This window comes from Dendrobates tinctorius, unplaced genomic scaffold (assembly GCF_039654945.1).
Source record: "Dendrobates tinctorius isolate UK_male_01 unplaced genomic scaffold, ASM3965494v1 ptg000089l, whole genome shotgun sequence".
NCBI classification, from domain to species: Eukaryota; Metazoa; Chordata; class Amphibia; order Anura; family Dendrobatidae; genus Dendrobates; species Dendrobates tinctorius.
Window position 1 is genome coordinate 17,844,353 of NW_027361757.1, and position 21,571 is coordinate 17,865,923.

Genomic DNA, 21,571 nt, shown 5'->3' on the forward strand with positions numbered 1-21,571 from the left:
TGACAGGTTTCATATTCTAGATGCGGCGTAATCTCCTACTGTTGAACAAAGTATTCTACATATGTTGTTTTTGTCTGGTCGATGTCAAAGGCAAAACAATGTCAGGCCGATAAAAGCAGTGGTTGATTATGAAGGAGCCAGTGACCGGATGACATCACTAAGAAAGGCTAGTTTCACATTAGCGTTTTTTTGCGCAGCGCATCGTGCGCATAAAAAACGCAAAGAAAAACGCAAAACAAATGTGCGTTTTTTTTTCTTCATGCGCACGCTGATGCGTCAAAATAACGCAGTGTTACTTGCGTTTTACATGCGTTTTTGCATGCGGTTGCGTTTTTTATGCGCATGCGTTTTTAGGTGTGACATTTCACAATAGAAAAATCCTTGACCACCAATGGGTCACCAGTGGGCGTGTGTCATTGGAATGTTTTATAGACCCTGTACTGCTGAATTCATCAGATTTTGCTGCTGTTTCCGGTGTCAAGATGGACCTGCGTCTGGATAATTTCCGCTTCAAGCTGGATCTTGACATTGCGCTGTCTCAGGCGTATGTCTTTTGTTGCCAGCAAGAAAGGGAGAGGGAGAGACAGCAGAGACGGCAGCGTCGTCGGTTTTGGAGGCATCCAATCATCGAACTCCGGGCAAGCCGTGGAGCATATCACACGCTGTACAGCGAGCTACAGGAAAACCCGGAGAAATTTGCTGACTATACACGGATGTCCCAGGAAAGCTTCCTTGACTTGCTGGGTATGGTTGAAGGAAACATCCGGAGAAGGGACACTCAGCTCCGGCGTGCCATTCCTCCCGAAGAAAGGCTCCTTGTCACCTTACGGTATGTATGTTGTTATGTTTTCATAAATTTTTTTTGGCTTTTTGCTTTTTTTTTTTTTTTGGTCCAAAAAATTAGGTTTTTTTTGGCTATTGAATTTTAACATTATTTTTGGGAAATTGCTTTTTTGCATAATGGTTTTTCTTCTGGCATGTACTAATCCCAAGCCTTTATAAAATGTTTTTTTGCTATGTTGTATTAAAAAAACATGCAAAATAGTTAGGCCATGTACTTTTTTATTTTCAGTGTTTTTAGTAATACCCAAGACAGAAATACAATTATTTTTTCTTTTTATGTTTGGCAGGTTCCTGGCAACTGGAGAGAGTCTTTCATCCCTGCATTTCCAGTACCGGCTGGGAATCTCTACTTTATCCGGGATTGTTGCCGACACCTGCAGGGCTCTGTGGGATGTTCTGTGTCCGGAGTTTCTGCCATTGCCCACTGCCGAAAAGTGGCTTCAAATATCGGAGAAATTCTGGGCAGTCTGCAATTTCCCGAACTGCCTAGGAGCGGTGGACGGGAAGCACATCCGCATCACAAAACCCGCAAGAAGTGGCTCCGAGTACTACAACTACAAGAAGTACTTTTCCACAGTCCTAATGGCCATTGCGGATGCAGACTGCCGGTTTGTGGCGGTGGACATAGGGGCATTCGGACGGGGCAACGATTCACAGACTTTTAAGAACTCTGATATGGGCTGGAGGTTGTACGGCAACCATTTCAATTTTCCACTGGCACGGCCTCTTCCCCAAACCCAAACTCCACCACTGCCATTTGTAGTGGTTGGGGATGAGGCATTTCAGATGTGCCCAAACCTGCTGAAGCCGTACTCCAGCCGTGACTTGGACCACCGCAAGAAAATTTTCAACTACAGGCTTACGAGGGCTCGCAGGACTGTAGAGTGCACCTTTGGCATTCTAGTGGCCAGATGGCGAATTCTCAGCACCGCCATCAATCTCAAAATGGAAACAGTAGATGAGGTGGTGAAGGCATGCGTGGTTCTCCACAATTTTGTTATGGCAAAGGAGCGGCCGAACTTTGACATGGATGAGCCTGCTGCCAACCCTTTGCCAGATTTTACTCAGCACCCTCTTCGGTCCTCAGTCGAAGTTGCCCAAATGAGGGACCAATTTGCGGACTACTTTTTATCCGATGTTGGTCGTGTAGCATGGCAGGATCAAATGGTTTAATAGTTTTGTTGTTTGTTAAAAATAAAATACATGGTTTTTTATACCTGTACCCAGTGTACTGTGTCTTAATAAACTCCACTACTCATCTGCCCAGGTTAAATTGAAGAAAGGGAAACCACCATAAAAAAATTAATATATATAAATATATATATAAATATATATAAATATATATTTATTTATATATATTTATTTATATATATATATATATATATATATATATATATATATATATATATATATATATATATATATATATATTTATTTTTATATATATATATATATATATATAATAATTTATTTATTTTTTTTGGTGGTTTCCCTTTCTTTACTTTATACCGGATGGTCAGCCATTTTTTTTTTATTTATATATATATATATATATATATATATATATATATATATATATATATATATATATAAAAAAAAATGAAATATAGTATCCCTTTCAGAGTTGGATGGCTGACCATCCGGTATAAAGTAAAGAAAAACAAACCATAGTGTAGGGCGCAGTGTGTGCAGGCGGCGAAAGACACAATAACCAAACATTATTTTGAAAAAAAAATATAACATTTATTTAACTTATTTTTTAGTTGCTGGAAACTGGGGGGTGTGGAGGGATGAGGAACGGCTTTGGGTGGAGTAAGGGGTTCTAGGGGAAGGAGGAACCAAAGAAGTGGGGGAAGGGAGCCGAGGCAAGGAAAGTTGTGAAGTGGGAGGTGAGGGAGGGTAAGAGTCCTCCTCTTTGTTTTTTTATGACGGTGGCCCGTCGTCTTCCTGCTGTCCTCGCTTGAGCCTGAGGACTGGCTAGACCCCGGGGACCGCCTTGAGCCTCTGGACCGCCTTGAGCCTCTGGAACGCCTGGAGGCTGTGGACTGGCTGGAGCTGGGGGACCGCCTGGCGCTTGTGGACCGCCTGCCAGGATCTTGTACCTGCTGTGGCATGCTGGTGGTGGTGGATGTCCTGGCAGGGGCCGTAAATATTGAATGCGGGTCCCCCAGCTGATGCTGCTCCGAGGTGGTGGTGGTGGTGGTGGTGGCGGTCCATGCAGGCGTGGTGGCTGTGGCGGTCCATACCGGGGTGGTCCTCCCGCTGGTGGTGGTGGTGGCGGCGCTACAGGCAGGGGTGGTGACGACGGGCCATCCAGTGGTGGTGGCGGCAGCAGTGGTGGGCCAGGCAAGAGCAGCGCTTGGCATGGTGTTGGCGGGTAAGTGTCCAGCTGCACTCGGACTTGGAGCGGTATATTGGTGTCCGGCGAGGCTTGGAAGTGTGGTGGCTGTGCAGTGATATGCAGCAGAAGTAGGTAATGCTGTAAAACGAGTCAGTGGTGGCACCGGTGGAAATGCCACCGCTGACTGCTGCATAATCCTACTCTGCTGCATAGCCTGCATAAAAGCATTGTTGCAGGCCTGCATGACAGTCAACTGGAGGTCAGGGGTAAGGTGTTCCGCCGTGTCCCGAGCTATTTGGGTATAAAAATGATGCGCTGGTCTGGCGAGGTCGACTTCCAGGCGCTCAAGGCGACCCTCGATAGACTTGTAGCGTTGGTCCAAAAGGAGGAAACCACTCTCAAGTCTATCGGAGAGTGCCTTGAGGCTACTCTGAAAGACCGAGCTCAATTCAACGAACTCGGGCATGAGAGGCCTGTCCAAGGTCCTCTGCCGCTGCTGGCGGGAAGTGCCCGCAAAACCAGTGGCAGAGACCTGGGACAGGGGAACACCTGAGCGACCAGCTTCCTGGTCTCCAGATGACTGTGGTGCAGACCTGCAAGGTGCTTCCTCGCTGATGGATGGCTGGGAGGGGTCCGGGGCAGCTTGATGAAGGACCGCTTCGGGCCCAGGTTGCAGGGTGCTGCTCCAGGTGCTGTGAAAAGAAAAGAAAGAAATTACTACCATAAATTAACAATCGCCAACTCCTGTGGAATAGAAAAGCACAGAATAAAACACAATACAACTAGAAAATACTTACGTTCGGGAGGCAAGGACCGGTCTTAAAAATGCCAAGGCACGATGGTATCGGTACTTCGTGCCGGTCCTTGCCGCAGCACCACTGCGAACCTTATTCTCCTGACGGATATCCCTGTTGAAGCGGTCCTTCATCGAGCGCCAACGGGTTCTGACTTTGTTCACTGTGGTGGAAATAAAAAAAAAGAAAAAAAGTAAGACTATGCACTGGAGGCTGTGATCATCCAACTGTGTGTGATGATAGAAACTCCATGGAGTTAATAGCATCACACACAGTTGGGTGATCCCGGCCAAGATCACTGCTGCATCACACTGCATTTAAATACTTACGAAAATCCTTGCGGACCCGGGGAGAGGCGTTGTCCCAGCCATCCATCAGCGATGCGGCCACCTCGTTCCAGAGCCGCCGGATCACCACGTTGTCCGAGTGCAGTTGGTGACGGGTGTCCCACAACGGGACTCGCTCCTGGACTAGACGGATGAGCTCGTCGTTGTCCAGGGCGAGGTCCTCCTCCCGCTGTGGAGCCTAGAAAAGAAAGACAAACATTAATCTTTGAAAGATTTTAAAATGAAAAATCTAGAAAAATAGCTGAAGAGCCCGGTGCTGCCCGGGCATAGTAGAACTGTGGTTAGTTATAGAAAATTATAATTATCCTCCATCCCATAGTCCCGTGCCCATATACCATCATACATATCCTCCATCCAATAGTCCCGTGCCCATATACCATCATACATATCCGCCTTCCCATAGTCCCGTGCCCATATACCCAAACATACAAACAAACATACACACACACACACACATACACACTTTGAGCTTTAAGATATTGATACACAAGCCATGAAAAATGTTTTTGTTTTAAATGAAAATAAATGCAAAAAAGCAACAAACACGGAAAAAAACAACCATGAAAATTAAAAAAAAATCTTTAAAAAATGATTACCAAAAAAAAAGAAAATAAACCAGCCTAGAAATTAAGTTTAAAAAAAATCTGTAACCAAAAAAGCAACAAAAAAAACTAGGAAAATTAATAAAAAAAACTAATAAAAATTTACCAAAAACATAAAAAAAATACAATACAATACAGTTCCAAAAAAAAAAGAAAATAAACCAGCCTAGAAATTAAGTTTAAAAAAAATCTGTAACCAAAAAAGCAGCCAAAAAAACTAGGAAAATTACCAAAAAATACTAATAAAAATTTACCAAAAACATAAAAAAAAACAATACAATACAGTTCCAAAAAAAAAGGAAATAAACCAGCATAGAAATTAAGTAAAAAAAAAAAACAGTCCGTCTGTACTTACATCACGTCTTCCCGCCCGCACTTGGCCTTGCTGCTCCTGCCGTTCCTCCGGTGGTGGTGGCGTGATGGAGGATGAGGTCTGAAAATTAAACCAAAAAAATTAATCACATGTGTTTATTTTTTCAAATCCATACGGAAGCATAGTACTCACTTCTTCTGCCTCTTGCCCTGTCCCGGGGACATATTCCTCACCAGATGAAGACATGCTGCAATAAAAAAAAAAAGAGACATAAGTACATAGAAATGTATTGAAATTTCAGCCAGACATTAGGTTTTTCATACTTACATTGGTGCAGCTTGTGCTGTGTGTCCACTCGTGAGCAATCCTTAAAGTATTGTGGAATCCCAGTGCCCACACCATTTTATCACCTTGGTTTAATTTTTTTTTTTACTGTCTAGACCAAATTTCAGTCATGTTTATTTAAAAAACGCATGCGCATAAAAACGCAAGCGTGCGCAAGACCATGCGCAAGTATTGCGCTCCCATAGGCTCCAATGTGGTGTTTTTGCGCATTCCGTGCGCATTCCGTGCGCATGCGTTGTTTTAACGAGACAGGGCGGAACCAAAAATGCAACATGTTGCGTCTGACGCACCTGGCGCGAAAGACAAAAAAACGCATGCGCACGAAAGCGCAAATATGCGCAAGACCATGCGCACATCATGTTAAATATAGGTGCGCAGTGCGCATGCGCACTGGTGCGCCCGATGCGCTGCGCACAAAAGCGCTAATGTGAAACCAGCCAAACAAGTCTAATTTAAGCAAGAAAGAGGATGGTCGGGGAGGAGGCATTTAAATGTACAGTAGGCAGGAGCTTTTCGTAACCACTGGTCAATTGTGAGCCGCAAGCGATTTCTTGCACCGTTGGTTAATTATTGGAATTATGCAGGAAAAGCAAATAACAGCCAAAGAAAATAATAGAGGTAAGAAGAGAACATGTTGTATTTGTATAACTTTTTGGTCCAGCTACTGTCATTCCGCAAACAACTTGTGGATTAGTCTTGGTCTTGAGAGCTGTCACTGAAACTCATTATTGAAGAATGCTCATGCTTTATGGTTGCATGATTGATTTTTTTTTAACCCTACACTGCCCCTAGAAAGATTTATGCCAAAAAAAATCCATGGAAGTGAACCAGGATTGTCCAAGATATTTATACGTTTCACAATAGGGCCGCCGTGGCGCCATCCGCCACACTGCGCTGATCGCTGGTGTTAGAAGAATGCTGCGAATGGTCTCTTTAGTGAAGAATAAGAGATCTCACAATAATTTTTTTAGCTTTTATTTTATGTGCAATTCTTAGTATACTGGCTATCTGCTCTAGAAAAGCAAGTTTGAAATTCTGCATGTCATTTTTTTTCCTTTGTTCCCTACTAGCAATGAGCGAGTATACTCGTTACTTTAGATTTCCCTAGCACGCTCGGGTGTCCTCCGGGTATTTGGATGTGCCTGGAGATTTAGTTTCTGTCTGATTTGCGACTGCTAGCCAGCCTGAATACATGTGAGGCATGCCTGTTAGGGAATCCCCACATGTATTCAGGCTGTCTAGCAGTCACATGCAGCTACGGTGACAAAAACTAAATCTCCAAGCACATCCAAATACTCGGAGACGACCCAGGCATGCTTGGGAAATCTCGAGTAACGAGTATACTTGCTCATCACTATTCCTTACAGCTGTAAATTAACAATGGCAAAAAATTCAATTATTATATGTTTTGGAAAGTTTTTTTTTGGCTAGTTTATAATCTGTAGAACATTTTATGTAGGGATTATAGTGCAGGTGCTGCTGATATCAGACTAATGTGAGCAATATTGGACTGGGAAGCAAGGGCCCACCAGTAACTTAATTCTGGGGGCCTACGCTGCAGCTACATGCAAATAATACTGGGATGGAGGACACTACACAGGTTACAGTTGCTCTTTAATGTAATTTCTATGCTTCAATATAATAATAAAATGAGCAGTTTTTAAATAAAAGGGATACTATATGCTGCCTGTCTGACTCATGTAAAGAGGCCCTTCGGGGATTCACCTGTTCCCCCGTGGACCAGTCCGATCCTCTATATGAGGAATAAGAAGGTGAACAGAACTTTCAGCAGCCAACAGTGCTTAAGATGAGAATATCTGTTTGACAGTTATGATAAATTCAATGGTGGTCCCGTAATTTTATAGATTTAGTATTTTAATGTTAGTTTGGAAAACTTTTTTAAAAAGGATTTTACATTTATATCTTCTGGTTTCCTTCCATCATTTCATGAGTCCACCTGTACTTGCAAATCTGGAGGGATAATAGCAATAGACTTTATTATTGGTAAGAAAACTCTTTGCACTTTTTATCCCTCATATTTATTGACTTTTTTAATGTAGCCTTAATTATACATTGCTGCTATGAATATGTGCTGCGATTTATACCGACAGGGTCCATTAATGCACAGTATTGATCGCACTTAGGCGACTGCTGTATGTTCTAAAAATTGAGTTTTCTCCCTTAATCCCATGTGTTTAGTGCACTTACGGAAAAGCTTCTTTACATCCGTGGGAGAAGTTGAACTCCATGGGAATTTTTATCCTTATAATTCTGTTTCTTTCATTGGGAGAACAGTGTTTATTATAGTAATAATAATCATATAATAATTTTATTTCTATAGCGCCGGCATATTCCGCAGCACTTTACATTTCAGAGGGGACTTGTACAGACAATAGACATTACAGCATAACAATAATCACATAGATCATAACAGATACCAAGAGGAATGAGGGCCCTGCTCGCAAGCTTACAGTCTATGAGGAAAAAAAAGGGGAGACACGAAAGGTGGGTGGTAACAATTGCCTTATAGTAACTTATTTGTGCTGTGATCAGATGGACTCTGAGATTACATCTGATTGAGAGTTAACTAGATACTAGATTTAAAACCATTTTAAACTAAGGGTACCGTTACACTTAGCGACGCATCAGCGATCTCGACAACTATACGACCTGGTAGGGATCGCTGGTGCGTCACTAAATGGTCGCTAGTAAGCTGCCAAACAGAACGATGCTCCAACGATCCGTATAACGACCTCGGCGGTCATTGGTACCTTGTCACACAGCAGCTATTCTGACGACTTCCGCTTGCGTCCATGATTTCTGAGTCGCTAACGAGGTCGCTCGTTGGTGTCAAAAACACAGCGATGAGCGCTGGCCAGCGGGACACCAGCGATCAAAAAATGGCCCAGGACATTTTAGCACGATCAGCGACATCACAGCGGGGGGGGGACGGACGCTGCTAAGTGTCTGTTAGGCGTTGGGTTCCTGCAACTGCACAGCAGGGATCCAGAGCCTTGCATTCAGCAGTCTCCCATTCTCCATCGACCGCAGAGGAGCCTGCACAGCAGTCCCGTCGTTCCCGACGTTCTGCTCAAAGCAGCTCAGTGGGTCTGGCTATTGCTGCCACCTCTGGGCCAGCAATAGCAATGCAGGCTGCTCAGCAGCAAGCCACTCCAGAGGCTAAGTCCTTCCGTCGCTCCAATGAGCATGCTCACGAGACGATCTCCCATTGGAGATCGGGAGTCACGTGCACAGGTCCTGCTCCAGATCTTATTGGTCCATCTCAGGGATCTGGAAGCTTCCGGAAGGTCCCGGCTATAAAAGGTTCACATGGCCACTCGGCCATGCACTAGTATAGACTCTAGTTGCTACCTGTGTGAATGATGATGGATGCATGGACTTGCAAATGACTCATTAAGATTCCCCTCCCTCTGATATTACGTGTGTGGATAGGGAACTAGTGATAGTCAGCGCCAGTCAGTGGCAAGCTACAGGCCACAGTGCATATCATCCACGGTACTAGCGTCCGACAGTGTGCCTGCTACCGGGCATTGTTGTCCTGTGGCAGTGTCTGTTGCCGCGTTGCAGTCAGCAGTACTTATTGGCATCCGCGGTTGCAACGCCGCACGCACGGTAGGTCTAGAGGGACGCTGACCCTGTGTCTTGGGCCCGAGTCCTGTGACCATATACCGTGCGTGCATTCCGCTGAGACCTGTGAGTTCAACAGGCTCAGCATTTGTGTTTAACGCCTCGGCGTCTCTGTGAATTGACAGAGTCCGCCCAGCGCACACCGGGTGACGTTCAACCCACGTGTGCAATACTGCCATATCGCGCATCTGCCATTACATAGCAGCAGTGTAACACCTCTGCACGGTGGACCCTGGGCGGCGAGCGCACTTTCTATTATTATTTAGTGCGTTCCGCTGTCCCTAACAGTGTCACACGTATCGAGATCGCTGGCGAGGTCGCTGTTGCGTCACAAAATTGGTGACGCTACAGCGATCTCGCTATATGAGATGGGGCCTTAAGTTAACTTTTCTTTCAGAGTTGGCTTAATTTCAATTCTTGTCATCTATACTGTTTATCTTTTCACAAGGACAAACCCAGCACTAAATTATGACTTTCATCTGATAATTGCGTTCAGCCCTAAATAAAATAAAAACAATAATCTTTTGGTATAAGTCCATGAGTTGCTTCTTTTTCTAACATTTCTGTTTTAATACTCTTGTCAGTCATTTCTGTGTTACCTTGGAAACAAATGTATGAAGAACATAGCATCTAATAACTGCCATTATAGTGTTCCTAAAGATGGCTGCCTCACTATTTTGACAACTTTTTAGGTATGAAGTCAGTGAGCTGATCATTTTTAAGTCTGGTTTATGATTCTTCTGACTTTTAGCTATAAGCCCTTTACCCTCCTGATAAAGCGAAGACTAGCAGCGAAACAATAGAGATCTGAGCTGTTAGGTTTGAACAATTATGTTGGCTGTCCTTTGTCCACTTAATTGGTGTGTACTGCGTACAAACCTCCAACACAAGTCAAAACTGCACTCTCAATTAGTAATATTTTGATTTATATACATTAGGAATTTAGTCTACCAATTGTGTTTTATCAATTGTGTCAGTGTTGACTGTAAAACATTTTTTTCTTTTAAGTTTTAATATTGCTAGTTGATATGATGGAAAAGGATAACTTTCTTTGTTGACTTGGACAATTGCACATTCTATAAATCCCATCAACATTTTAAGGTCTGTATCCTGTTATTGCCGAGGGAAAAAGCTTGTTGCCCTACTTTTTCACAAAATCTGTCATTAAAATGCAAAGTTAAATCATCCTTGCCAGCCTTCATGGATCACTGAGTGTGGGATTATGAACATTGGTATGTTCCTCCGTTTTAGAGCTTGTTCCCTTTATACCCAGTTTCCTGCCCATTATGTGTTTACCTGTTGGGGCTCGATCTAATGAGGGAGCATTCTGACACCCCACACAAAAAACACTTTCTGAAACTTCATATCTTACTGAAGTCTGCGTGGTCCACCTGGAGCAGCTCTGATGTTTAGAGAAAGTACCGTAATGTTAAAGTTTCATGAATGGTATTCACTGACTGCCCTCCTGATTTAGTACCTATACTAATTCAACTACTACTTTCTTCTTTAAGCCTGGAATATCTAGAAAACAGTGATTTATTATTTTGGGGAAACTTGAAAGCACATTCCATTTAAATCTCAATATATATAAAATCCTGGATAACCAGTCTCCATAGTTGTAGCCATATTTATTTCAAGACTAATGGCCTATCCCTAAGATAGGTCATCAATATATGGTTGGTGGGAGACACACCCAAAACCCCCACCAATTGGATGTTAGCAGGTCCTGCAGCTCACAGAAGTAATCTTGTATAGACATACACTGTGTAGGGGCCATTAGAACAACATGGAAAGGGAAGCAAAAGACCAGAAAAAGCCATACACCTGACAAATGCTATTGAGAACTATGTTATTAGAAGTGGAAAGGAAAAACAAAGACAAAAGAATCTAATTAATAAAAATATTGGAGAAAGAGAAACCAATCACAAACTAAAATGTTTCTATACTAATGCACAAAGCATGGGCAACAAACAAGGAGAATTGGAACTACTAACACAGGAAAAGAAATATGATGTCTTTGGAATCACTGAAACTTGGTGGGACGATACACATGATTGGAATACAAGACTAGAAGGATACAACTTATTTGCAAGAAACAGACTTGATAAACGAGGAGGAGGTGTCGCATTGTATGTTAGAAACGCGTATATCTGCACAGAGATTGAAGCTTCAGAGACTGGGAGTTCTGTGGAAACTGTTTGGGTAATAATACAAGGACAGAACAATGGAAAGGACACCATTGTAGGCATTTACTACAGGCCGCCTGTGCAAGCTGAAGATATGGATGAACTCTTTATACATCAAATGGCCAAGTTCTCCAAAAAATATGACATAGTTGTCATGGGAAATTTCAACTATCCAGACATTTGTTGGGAATCTCTCTCAGGCAAAACTAATAGGTCAAGGAAATTCTTATCCTCTCTTGCTGACAACTTTATCTTCCAAAAGGTAGGGGAGAAAACAAGGGGAACTGCTACCTTGGATCTAATCCTTATAAACAGGGAGGAAATGGTTGAGGAGGTAAAAGTGGCTGGGACCCTAGGAGGTAGCGACCATGATATTTTAGAATTTTGGATAACTAGAGAAGGAAGACCTGTGAAGACTCAGACGTCAAGGTTAGATTTCAGAAAGGCAGATTTTAAGGGATTCAGAAAGAGAATTGGGGGGATCCAATGGCTGGATATCCTTAAAGACAAAAATGTCCAGGAGGGATGGGAAATCTTGAAAAATGAAATTCTCAAAGCACAATTGTTAACAATTCCGAAAAGAGGGAAGAATAGGAAGCATTTAAGGAAGCCAGGATGGATGAACACAGAACTTAAGCACATGCTAAAAAGGAAGAAAAAAATGTTTATAAAATGGAAAGAGGGAGGCATATCTAAAGAAGAATATAATGCTGTCTGCAGAACCTGCAGGGCACAAATCAGATTAGCTAAAGCTGACAATGAATTGAGGTTTGCAAGAGATGTCAAAAGCAATAATAAAGGATTTTGGGGATATGTCAAAAGTAAAAGAAAAGTCAAAGCTGCTATAGGATTTTCATAGGATGAAAATGATGAAATGGTAAGACAGGATGTTGAGAAGGCCGAACTTTTAAATGCATCTGTTTTCTCTCAGAAAGGAAATGTAACATCAACTGTTCTTCACTGTCCTATTAAGGGAATACAAGAATCCAGGATATCTATAAACAGAGAGATTGTGAGGAAACACTTAGCTAGCCTAAATGAATTCAAATCTCCAGGTCCAGATGAATTACACCCCAGAGTACTGAAGGAGATAGCAGATGAAATTTTTGAACCCCTCTCCATAATCTTTGAAAATTCTTGGAGAACAGGAGAAGTCCCAGAAGACTGGAGAAGAGCAAATGTTGTTCCTATCTTCAAAAAGGGGAAGAAGGTGGACCCAGGCAACTATAGGCCGGTGAGTCTGACTTCTATACCAGGAAAGATCTTTGAACAAATTATTAAACAACATGTATGTCAGTACCTGGATAAGAATGAAGTGATTAAACAGAGTCAGCATGGGTTTGTAACTAATAAGTCATGTCAGACTAACTTAATTTCCTTCTTTTATGGAATCACTGATTGGGTGGATCAAGGAAATGCTGTAGATATAGTATATCTTGACTTCAGCAAAGCATTTGACAAAGTATCTCATACAATCCTTATTGAAAAAATGACTAAGTATGGAATGGACAAGGCAACTGTTAGGTGGATTCATAACTGGCTTAATGATCGGACCCAAAGAGTGGTCTTAAATGGCTGCACATCCAGTTGGAAGAATGTCTCAAGTGGGATACCACAGGGCTCTGTCCTGGGCCCTGTATTGTTCAACATCTTTATCAACGATTTAGATGAAGGAATTGAGGGTGAACTGATTAAATTTGCTGATGACACAAAGCTAGAAGGGATAGCTAATACTAGAGAAGAGAGAGAGAGGATTCAAAAAGATTTAAATAAACTGGAGAAGTGGGCAGCAACTAACAGAATGGTTTTTAACAGGGAGAAATGCAAAGTACTACATCTGGGCAATAAAAATGAAAAAAGCATATACAGAATGGGAGGAATAGGCCTAAGCAACAGCACATGTGAAAAAGATTTGGGTATACTAATAGATCACAGTGTGATGCAGCAGCAAAAAAGGCAAATGCAATTCTAGGATGTATTAACAGAAGCATACAGTCTAGATCACGTGAAGTCATTATTTCCCTCTACTCCTCTTTGGTCAGACCTCATCTGGAATATTGTGTCCAGTTTTGGGCACCACATTTTAAAAAAGACACCAACAAACTGGAGCAAGTTAAGAAAAGAGCAACCAGAATGGTGACCGGTCTGCAAACCCTGTCTTATGAGGAAAGGTTGCAGGATTTGGGATTGTTTAGTTTGCAAAAGAGAAGACTGAGAGGAGACTTAATAGCTGTCAACAAATATCTAAAGGGCTGTCACATTGTAGAAGGATCAACTTTATTCTCATTTGCACAAGGAAAGACTAGAAGCAATGAGATGAAGCTGAATGGGAGGAGACACAGATTAGATATTAGAAAAAACTTTTTGACAGAGTGATCAATGAGTGGAACAAGCTGCCACGAGAAGTGGTGAGTTCTCCTTCAATGGAAGTCTTCAAACAGAGGCTGGACAGACATCTGACTGAGATGATTTAGCGAATCCTGCTTTGAGCAGGGGGTTGGACCAGATGGCCCAGGAGGTCCCTTCCAACTCTACGATTCTATGATTCATTAGGGGCTGCGTGGCCAATACACAGCTGTGGTGTTCTGGCTCAGTAAACTGCTTCGTTTCGCCACCTTGGGACCTGCTAACATCTGATCATAGGGGTGCCAGGTGTTGAAACTTCAGTGATCTTATACTGATGGGGAGGCGTATCCTAAAGATTGGTCATCAATATCCTTGACAACTCGATTTATTAAATTTCACTCCTAAAAATTATTAGATTGGGTCTACGTACTTTGCGTCTACGGACTCAGGACATTGTCTACATGTATATATGAATATCAGTCCTAAAAAAGATATGAAAGCGCTTACAAGAAGTGTGATCTTCATGGAGGAAACTCCTTCTCTAACACTTGTTTTTTTCTTTCTGAAATAAGTATACAAATAATGTAGTCCAACAGTATGCCAATCATTCTCATAAATGGAAAGGGCTTTTACTGTGTGGCCTCCCTGATGGATAGAAAAAAATATGCTGTACATTTCACAGAACTTGAATGAGTAACTTTTAGGAGTATAAACTGTGTTGTAGCCCTAAACATAAGTGAAGGAAGGTACTTTAAATTATTTTTTGAAAACCTGAATTTTATATAAATACTGACTGAGTAGTAGTTTAAGGTGATGAATTTTATAGTATGTTTCATCCTTATCACAGAGATAATGTCTGACTGCAGGTGGTCACAAGTATCAGGTGCTTCTTCTTTCATTGTCTATAGGTTTGTCTGAGACAGTTGTATGTTTGGGGCGACCGCTGTAAGCATTCCTGTCACTATACTGTGTCATGTAACTACCTAAACACAGTAACATGGAGTTTCTGGTGAAGTCCATGGTCAGTGTCCGTGCCCGAACAGTAGGAGTTCAGTACAGACCCCTAACTTTACTGTTCAGGTTTGCCCATCTCTAATAGAAACACCAATTCTGCATTTTTCACCCACTCCTGATTTTGCCTTTCAAATACTGATGTATAATACTGTCCAAATACTAAACGTGAAACCGTGGCCTAAGAGAAAGACTTAAAAGTAAAGAGGCTTCAGAATTGTTATTTCAGTAAGAATATAAATATATTGTAAAACAGACAGTCAAGTTGTGGTGACCGATCCTCTAAGAGTGCGATAACTATACATGTAGTGTAATGTGTATCCTTGTCTAGCATGTGAAGGAGCAGACTATCAGTTTCATGACTTCATCTTCCTTGGTATTGAATAGGCAGGATGGGATTTTATGAGATGGGAAGACGTGGACACCATACATGGTCATATGTGCTGAATAAGGCCCAGGAAGTTCTGCTGGCAGATTTTCTACATACCTTCTAACTTATGACAGAAAGTGATGTTGACTAAGGCTGAGCATAGCCCAGCATGATATAAACATTGTCATTTTCCTCTTTTCTTAAAGCAGAAAGAAGCAAACCCTGAGTGAGAAGACTTGGACACGTCGCAGCATGAATTTGGGTGAGCGTCTTAATGTGTGTTCTGATTATGGTTTGGCTCACTTGTATTTCAATTCACTTGCAATTGGTGCTGTGTAAAGAAGGTGGTTTTATTTTATTCAGCTAAAAGTACTTCAATAGTTCTGTTTGCTAAATGTGAATACTCTATTTAATTCCAAAGTTTGTATATGTGAAGGAGAAATGCTAAAGTGGTTTTGTCATAATACAATTTTGATGTGCATGTGGTCACGAGATGGCCAAGTATTGACTCACTGACAATCAAATTACTTATTCCCATAATAGCATATGAGTGTAAAATGTTTGTGTATGATGGCTAAAATTCTACTGACTGAATGCCGTGTAACGCAGATAATGAAGTTAGCATATTCCACGACGTGGTCAACGGGATAACATCCAATTTCAACATACAAGACAAAGGTGAGCTATTGTAATGAAGCACAAATGCTCATTTCTGCTTTATAAATGTTTTGTACAATATTCATTTTATTTTGATAAAAGTGAATTACGCTGATGTAACCTATCTTGCCTCTGTACTGCCTCTTCCTGTCTTAAAGGGAACCTGTCCCCATGAAAATGCAATGCAATCTGCTGGCACCATGTTGTAGAGCAGGGGGAGCTGAGTAGGTTGATATATAGATTTGTGAGAAAATATTGACAATAACTTGAGATTTACTCATTTAATCCTTCATCCTTTTTGGGGATTTTCAGTCCAGTGGGCCGTCCTATCAGTGACTGACAGCTTTCTTTGTAAGAGTGCGTATAGAGGTAGCTGTCAGTCACTGATAGGACCGCCCACTAGACTAGAGTCCCAAAAAGCAGAGGATTAAATGAGTAAATCTCAGGTTATTGTGAACATTCTCTCACAAAACTATATATCAATCTACTCCGCTCCCTCTGCTCTACAACATGGTGCCTGTGGATTGTACTGCATTTTCATAGTGACTGGTTCCCTTTAAAGTCAAACAGGATGTTAAAGGGTCTGATTCTTGGATATTAACACAATATGCACACCGCTTTATCTTTAAATATAGGCACATTGCAGTATAAGCAGGTAAATGCTTACGACATATGCCGTAGACCAGGTGTGTAGACGCAGTGTTCACTGTAGTTACCTAACCAGAGAGTGACTATATTCTTATCCCCGTTCCTGGACATTTCCATGACATCACTGTGTGTAATATTCCTACGCTGTGACATCATTGTGTGCAATCGCCTTTTCCTGTCACTTGAGTGTGACATCAGTGTGTTAGTTTCACTAAAATGCAAAAATATTAAGTGCAAGTAATGGCTATAAGTTCCCCAACTTGATCACCATATTAACTAATTAGCAAGATTAAAACCTCACTTTTAATTCAAATACCTAAAACAACTGATAAAAAAATGCATAAAGATAGGTACAAATATATACGGCCAACAGATTACTGCATTGTCTGGTAGGGAGTATACAAAATACTGGTGTCTCCCTACTTGTAGCGGAGGTTGGCACCCTATACCTGCGCGGATAGTGCCTACACTCACCGTCGACTCTCCCTGTATAGCCCTGCAAGGCCCTAAGAGGGAGAGATAGAAGAAATCCAAATTAACAGAAAGCAGACTAAAGTGCAATAGCGGGGTTTGGAGTATACGTCAGAAGTTCACAAATGCAAATAAAGACTTCACAGATATAACTATGAAGAGCTGGTATATTGTTATTCTACTAAATTCAGGATGTGTCCATACACTACCAGACTACAAATGGGTACATATGGGGATTGTCACAAATCGATGATCTATACATAGTTAGAACAATTTGCACATATTCCCCATAATATAAGGCGATAATGACACTCAATCCCAACAATCTGTAAAGAATCCAAGGTTTACATCCAGCCCTGTGGGGCTAAAATCATCCACATATGCATATCTTCATTAATTCTTAGTCTGTTAGGCTCAAAGGGAGTATGTACTACTAGGACAACCCCTTCTAATTCCTCATGTTTGGTTCAGTTAAAATAAAAACACATACTCTCCTCCCGTGTCAGCGCCGTTCTACCGGTGTTGGCACTCATGTTCCCGGGGCTCACGTTAGGTTGTTACATCATATGAGCCTTGCGGCCAATCAGCACTGGCGTCATTGTCCCCGCCTTTGGATGTATAGAAAATCAACAGGAAGTCTGGGCTGCGTCTCCTCTCTGACTTCCTCTTTTGATGCTTGATTTGTCAGAAGGCGGGGACACTGACGCCAGCGCTGATTGGCCGCAGGGCTTGTGTCATAACCACCTCACGTGAGCCCTGGGAAGCGAGGGCCGACACCGCTGGCACGGGAGGTGAGTATAAGTGTTTTTCATTTTAACGGAGCCAAACATGAGGAAAGTGAAGTGGTTGTCGTTGTCCTAGCAGTGGAGATCCCCTTTAACACCAATCCAAAAAAAGTGTCCAGAACTATTGCAAAAAGGTTACAGTCGGAGGAGAAGGCATTGTCATTTGAGGTTGACTTCATAAGGTGAAATTAGTTTTCTATGTTACCTATTGAAATGTTATATAAAATGCTTCATGATCAATGACCTAAGATGGTAGAAAATGGTTTGAGACTTTATGGAAAGAGAGATAAAGGACAGAGCTAATAATGTCCCTGAAGCGCTGTGGAATTAATGGTGCAATATAAGTGAGCAAAATCTATAGAATAAGTAAGAGGGAAGGAAGCCGTCTATACCTCCAGTGCTCCGGTTGTCCAAGCTTAGGGTATAATACAAGTGGCTGAAGAAATAAAGCAGATGGTGGTTTTGGTGCTTTTGATTCTTTCTTATTCTGCAAGATCCTTTTTGCAGTTACCATCCTGATAATTTTAGACAATAATTTTATGTCAGTAAATAATTTTAGTTTAATTTTGGGAAATGTCATTCTTCATCCTCCTAGTCCAATAATACGTCCTTGTGAAGCTTCAGGTGGACTCTGTATAAATAGCTGTCACTGTGTCTGCACTGTCCACTCATTATGGCTATTTAGCTAATTACCGTAGTTTGATTCACAGCTCAGTCACATCCATTATGTGACTCATTTCAAGTCATTTATTGGCTTATTTGCGAATTATAGAAAAACCCATGTTTTTTTTTCTGTTCCTAAATGTAAACCTCATGTAGCTACGCTATGTATTGCCAGGCCTTGGTGGCAGTAAGTCCCTGTACACACGGGAAAGCAGGCTCTGATGGGTGCCATGTGTACAGAGTAATTTTTTTTTCTAGTCATATTACCTCTATACATGTTTTGTATCATGAAGAAAATTATACTCGACTGTATGAAGAAAAAAACAGTTAAAGGGGTTGTCCACTACCTCGACTACCTTTTTATGACCATAAACTCGCCTTCTGCGCTGATGCTGCTCCAGCGACGTTGGCTCCGCGTCTCCTGTGTCTCGCATACATTGTTATGCCACGTGAGCCCTGCAACCAATCAGCAGCCGATTTGGGGGTTCGGCGCTCTAATTTCTTCCATTTCTCTGTGGTTCATGCCTTTGGAGGAACCTCACACAAGCAGAAGTAGTAGGAGCACAGCAGGCTAATAGTGGACGCTGATTAGCTGCAGCGCTCACGTGGCATGCGAGCCCCGAAGCTGACATGGCTGGAACAGCGCCAGTGCAGACGGTGAGTATATGGTGTTTTTATTTTACAAGGGGGACTACTTAATTTAAAAAAGGGTTGTCTAAGTATTGGAAAACCCCTTTAACTGCATAGCATACATTCTGTAGAATGCATGTTACTTGCTTTATTGCATAAAAATTGTGTTTGGGAATACCCTTTTTACCCCAAGCATTTGATAAAGAAAGTTCTAAATTTCTAAAGGCCTCCATACACATTAGACTAACGTTGACAGAACCACCTGATGCCATCGGTCTTGGTCAACCATCTCGTGTATATGAGGACTTACCGACATACAAATGATGTCATGGAAATAGGGATCCAGCATGCCTGATTTTGGTCTCTGTGAGATAAGCTGTTAACAGCGATGTCTATTGGCGGCTCACTCATAGGGCGCTGTCAGACGGCAGCATAAACAGTACCAAGATCGTAACTCATTGCATGGACTCGCCGGCGGCTCTCCCTACCCAAGTAAAAGAAGGGGAAGAGGATTAGAGAATAAAATATAACTTTTATTAATTATATTAAATATTTATAAAATAGAGTAAATCCACATACACCCAGATGAGGATGTATATGGAGTCACTGCTTAGTTATATTATTGTGTACCTAATAAAGTTGTGACTCATTTAATTCCTGATTGGATTGCTAGGTTGTAAAGTGTTTTTTATTTTTAATAAGTGGATCTCTGACCATTTGTCCCTTATTAATTAAAGGCCAGTTTTAAATAGTATCCGTAGTTCATATATTGGGTCATATCACATCAAGAAACATGAAATAGAATAAATATCTGTTTACGTCAGATCTGACTATATACAGTTGTGGCCAAAAGTATTGACACCCCTGCAATTCTGTCAGATAATACTCAGTTTCTTCCTGAAAAAGATTGCAAACACAAATTCTTTGGTATTATTATCTTCATTTAATTTGTCTTAAATGAAAAAACACAAAAAGAATTGTCCTAAAGCCAAATTGGATATAATTCCACACCAAACATAAAAAAGAGGGTGGACAAAAGTATTGGCACTGTTCGAAAAATCATGTGATGCTTCTCTAATTTGTGTAAATAACAGCACCTGTAACTTACCTGTGGCACCTAACAGGTGTTGGCAATAACTAAATCACACTTGCAGCCAGTTGACATGGATTAAAGTTGACTCAACCTCTGTCCTGTGTCCTTGTGTGTACCACATTGAACATGGAGAAAAGAAAGAAGACCAAAGAACTGTCTGAGGATTTGAGAAACCAAATTGTGAGGAAGCATGAGCAATCTCAAGGCTACAAGTCCATCTCCAAAGACCTGAATGCTCCTGTGTCTACCGTGCCCAGTGTCATCAAGAAGTTTAAAGCCCATGGCACTGTGGCTAACCTCCCTAGATGTGGACGGAAAAGAAAAATTGACAAGAGATTTCAACGCAAGATTGTGCGGATGTTGGATAAAGAACCTTGACTAACATCCAAACAAGTTCAAGCTGCCCTGCAGTCCGAGGGTACAACAGTGTCAACCCGTACTATCCGTCGGCGTCTGAATGAAAAGTGACTGTATGGTAGGAGACCCAGGAAGACCCCACTTCTTACCCTGAGACATAAAAAAGCCAGGCTGGAGTTTGCCAAAACTTACCTGAAAAAGCCTAAAATGTTTTGGAAGAATGTTCTCTGGTCAGATGAGACAAAAGTAGAGCTTTTGGGCAAAGGCATCAACATAGAGTTTACAGGAGAAAAAAAGAGGGATTCAAAGAAAAGAACACGGTCCCTACAGTCAAACATGGCGGAGGTTCCCTGATGTTTTGGGGTTGCTTTGTTGCCGTTGGCACTGGACTGCTTGACCGTGTGCATGGCATTATGAAGTCAGAAGACTACCAACAAATTTTGCAGCATAATGTAGGGCCCAGTGTGAGAAAGATGGGTCTCCCTCAGAGGTCATGGGCCTTCCAGCAGGACAATGACCCAAAACACACTTCAAAAAGCACTAGAAAATGGTTTGAGAGAAAGCACTGGAGACTTCTAAGGTGGCCAGCAATGAGTGCAGACCTGAATCCCATAGAACACCTGTGGAGAGATCTAAAAATGGCAGTTTGGAGAAGGCACCCTTCAAATATCAGGGACCTGGAGCAGTTTGCCAAAGAAGAATGGTCTAAAATTCCAGCAGAGCATTGTAAGAAACTCATTGATTGTTACCGGAAGCGGATGGTCGCAGTTATTTTGGCTAAAGGTTGTGCAACCAAGTATTAGGCTGAGGGTGCCAATACTTTTGTCTAGCCCATTTTTGGGGTTTTGTGTGAAATGATCAATGTTTTGCTTTTTGCTTCATTCTCTTTTGTGTTTTTTCATTTAAGACAAATTAAATGAAGATAATAATACCAAAGAATTTGTGATTGCAATCATTTTCAGGAAGAAACTGAGTATTATCTGACAGAATTGCAGGGGTGTCAATACTTTGGGCCACAACTGTAGTGATCACCACTTGATTCCCATTAAGAAGGTAAAATTTTCCAGTGACGCTGTTGCATGTCACCAGACGGGTTATTAGTATGATATCATAGAAATTAC

General features: G+C 41.7%; 1 protein-coding gene across 1 annotated transcript in view; it reads left to right on the forward strand.

The window, feature by feature from the left end:
• LOC141098245 (sorbin and SH3 domain-containing protein 1-like) overlaps window positions 1–21,571 on the forward strand; it is a 529,519-nt gene that overhangs the window by 364,572 nt on the left and 143,376 nt on the right. The window contains exons 6-7 of the mRNA XM_073585871.1: window positions 15,353–15,408; window positions 15,756–15,824. Coding sequence (XP_073441972.1) covers window positions 15,399–15,408; window positions 15,756–15,824 — 79 coding nt within the window. The 5' untranslated portion in view covers window positions 15,353–15,398. The remainder of the gene's footprint in view (window positions 1–15,352; window positions 15,409–15,755; window positions 15,825–21,571) is intronic.